General features: G+C 35.5%; 1 protein-coding gene across 1 annotated transcript; it reads right to left on the bottom strand.

The window, feature by feature from the left end:
- Nucleotides 1–1783: 1783 nt before the first annotated feature.
- Nucleotides 1784–3580, bottom strand: LOC103311454 (ATP-dependent DNA helicase PIF1-like). Its single transcript, XM_029489897.1, has one exon. It carries the CDS (start codon nucleotides 3521–3523, stop codon nucleotides 1784–1786), a length of 1740 nt encoding a protein of 579 aa, XP_029345757.1. The 5' UTR covers nucleotides 3524–3580.
- Between the last annotated feature and the right edge of the window lie 57 nt (nucleotides 3581–3637).

Raw genomic sequence — 3637 nt, 5'->3', positions numbered from 1 at the left:
ATAAACACGCTGGCTATTTTCTAAATGCACGGAAAGATGGAAGACTGTTGGAAATCTCTCGTGGATAGGAAAAGCCAGAATTCTCCATACAGCCTCAGAGCTGCTGATATATCGATCACTTTCATAAAGCTTGACTTCATCATTATCATTTTCAAAACCAAATGCTGCTTGATCACTTCCTTTTGTAATATATTTACAAATGTATTTTATAGATTTTACAGAGTTACAGTACTCTACATTAATATGAGCACCAAATGTACGTGAAAGCACTGAGTTATATGGTACTACCCAACGATTATCAAGTGTCTTACCATTTATTTCAACAGTAAAATAAACCATTTTCTGGAGCTTTTCGCCTATACTTTGGATACCCGTCGTCTCCTGTCTGTGTGTCTTGAATGAAAGGTCTAGGATACTTCTTGCTACAGCTACCTGACTCCATACAGAGTGATCTATTGTTTGAATTACCGCAAGGCCCATGGATCATATTGGCTTTGATAATACCGTAAAGGAGAGAATCTTTTTCAGGATCAGGTATTTCCGCACTAATGATATAATCTAATTTATCTGGAGAAATGCGCTGTTTTAGCCATAACAAAAATATGTATGCGTGGTAAACCACGTTTTTGCATTCGACCGAATACATAAAACATTGCACTTCCCCAAAAAATTCCCTTTTGTTAACAATTTCATTAACGTCTTAACTTTTAAATGAAATATCCTAGCTATAATATCATGACGATCGTAGACTTTTGTTCAGATAGTAATGCATTTGAAACTTCTTTCCATCGAGGATTACATGTAAAAGTTATGAATAAATCAGGACGACCGTAATGACGAACGTATGTCATGGCGTCCTGAGTTTTTTCATGCATATACCGTGGTGAGCCAGTAAAAGATGACGGAAGAACTACCATCTGACCAAGATGGTAAGATTGGTATCTTGTCTCCCAATAGCATCTCTGAGATGTATGTAATTATCAGCTCTGAGTTGCATTTTATTGTTTTTAATAAAATTTAAGCCCTCTGTTTCAATTTTAGCGTACATATCAACTAAATATTGATTAAAATGTGATCTAAAGTACAGTAAATGGTTGATTTCCGTTTGTCTAATCATGATGTGGTAAGAATAAAATTTCGATGCAGAAACTGTTTTCTGAAGTGGTAATTAGTTTTTGGATCAATCTGAGAGATATTAATGGAATAACCATCCTCCCCATGACAGAAAAGTAACGGGTACTGGAGTGTATCGTATGAACGGTGCAATTCACTAATCCGTTGCAATTTATTATCATGACTATTGACTTTGTAACACAATATCTCGTTTTTCGAACTGTTGTCCAACTATGACCAATGATACTTCACTTGTTGTTGGTGCATTACAACGTCCTCTGTGAGCATTACCAGGTTTTCTATCAGCGTGTATTATAATTTCAAAGTTTTTACTATTTTGAGGTACTCTTTCGAGTGTAGTTTTCAAGTCCTTTATTTATGGGTTATTATGGTGCAACATTGCTTGTAATTGTTTTACCAGGCTTTGCTTTACATCAGCGAAGTGGCTACATCTTAAGCGTGTTTCTCTCTCATCATCTCCAACGAAATAAATCTGTAGAAATTGAGGTTTTTGTTGAGGTAAAGCTTGCAAACTACCAATTAAATGATACACCTGACCTTTCACTTTGAATATGGGCATAAATCCATCTTCGATAATTTGTTTCGCTCCAAAAGATGTCATTTGGAAAGCAGTTATGTATTTCTAATACGGTTCATGAAATTTTTGTGTTCATCTCAATACCTCTTTATAAACAGTATTTTTGGTACTGCCTTTTAGGGCTAAAATAACCAAACTACTGGCAGAGCTAACTCTAGAACATGCGACATAGAACTGTCCATGTGAAAAACATTCTTCTCTTAAGTCAATCCCTGCCATGCTTAACGATTGTCCTTGAGACTTATTAATAGTCATAGCAAAGCAAACTTTGATTGGGAATTGTATTCTTTTAAACTCAAAGGGATAATCAGTTGGTATTAACGTTATTCTCGGGATCAAAACTATATCTCCTCTAGCACACCCAGTGATAACTATAGCTTCTATTACATTTTTGTGCAGAGCTTTAACTTGCAATCTAGTTCCATTACACAATTTAGGTGGGTTAAGATTTCTTAGTAACATTATAGGTGCTCCAATTTTAAGGATAAGTTTATGTGATGGAAGACCAGAAGGATTCAGAGTATTAAGAAATTCTAAGGGGTAATGGACAGCATCATCCGATTGGATCACAGAATCAAAAGATTTATATTCAACAGCTTTTTCATTAAATGCCTTTAGTAGAATTTCATTGATTTCGGCTGCCTTGTCGTTCTTTGGAGTTAATATGGCTCTCTCGCACAACCATTCGATGGGTTTCATCTTGATATTTATTATATCTGGGTAAATTCTGGAAGTTAGTTCTGATAAAGAGCTAACAACTGTACACAAATTTGAGGGAATAGTGATCTCACCTTCCAATGAAGGGAAATTTCCGTCTCCTATTTTAAGTAACATCTCAGCGAAAATCCCAGCAGATGTGTCACCTTTCACATGTACCCTCATATTTTTATTAAGTGCAACTTTCTGGATATGTGGCCACAAATACGAAGCTTTTAGACATGACTTAACTTCATCAGCCCTTGTACCCCTAGGTATAACGGGTAATGTTTGCCGAAAATCTCCTGCTAGCAGCACAGTGACTCCACCCATCAAACTATTATATCCTCTTATATCTTTTAATGTTCTATTGAGGGCTTCAAAGCCACCTTTGTGGGCCATTGTGCATTCATCCCAAACTATTAACTTACAGTCTTTTAGAACTTGTGCTATATTACTCTGTTTGGAAATATTACACATAGGTGTCTCTACTCTCGTTAGGTTTAATGGTAATTTAAATACAGAATGAGCTGTTTTACCTCCTTCTAGCAATGTAGCAGCGATGCCTGAAGAAGCTACAGCCAAAGCTATTCCATGATCTTTTCGTACTCTGGCCAATAAAATATTTATGACAAATGTTTTACCAGTACCTCCAGGTGCGTCTAAGAAAAATGTTTTGCCAGTGTTCTTTTCAATACCCTCTAATATTTTGTTATAAACATAGGACTGTTCATTATTTAGTAAATTTTCATTAAAATTTATATACTGTGCCAAAATATTTGAATCATAATTGATCTCTCGAAGGTAATCTTTATTTTGTAAGACTGCTTCACATCTTGATGGTTGAGGTAAACCATAATGTTGCAAAAATGTACCTCCCAGAGATAGAACTGTATCTTCAATAGTAACTAAGCATTTATTGTATACTTCATTAATAATTGAATTCACATTCTCGGGTTGTATATCCAACTCCACTCGATGTCTTATATCTTCTGAAAGACTGTCCTTATATTTTTCCCAAAGACTTATAGCATCTGACAATTGACAAAATATCAACATAATTGCAAAAAGTTCCCGTAATTTAAATGGGGAACCACAAAGCACAGCTTCTTCCATAGTTGTATCCCAGTGCCTTTCGTATTCCAGTAAGCCTAGAGCCTTACACGCTGTCTGATAAGTAGGTTGAATTGTGCCGTTAACAGTTTTCAATTTCAAAAAAGATGTAGGACC

Source organism: Acyrthosiphon pisum, chromosome A2 (genome assembly GCF_005508785.2).
Source record: "Acyrthosiphon pisum isolate AL4f chromosome A2, pea_aphid_22Mar2018_4r6ur, whole genome shotgun sequence".
Taxonomy (NCBI): Eukaryota; Metazoa; Arthropoda; class Insecta; order Hemiptera; family Aphididae; genus Acyrthosiphon; species Acyrthosiphon pisum.
This window is presented reverse-complemented; position numbering and strand designations above follow the sequence as displayed.

Bases quoted from the DNA above. Each gene is read 5' to 3' on its own strand.
- LOC103311454 (XM_029489897.1), bottom strand. From the start codon at position 3,523: ATGGAAGAAGCTGTGCTTTGTGGTTCCCCATTTAAATTACGGGAACTT.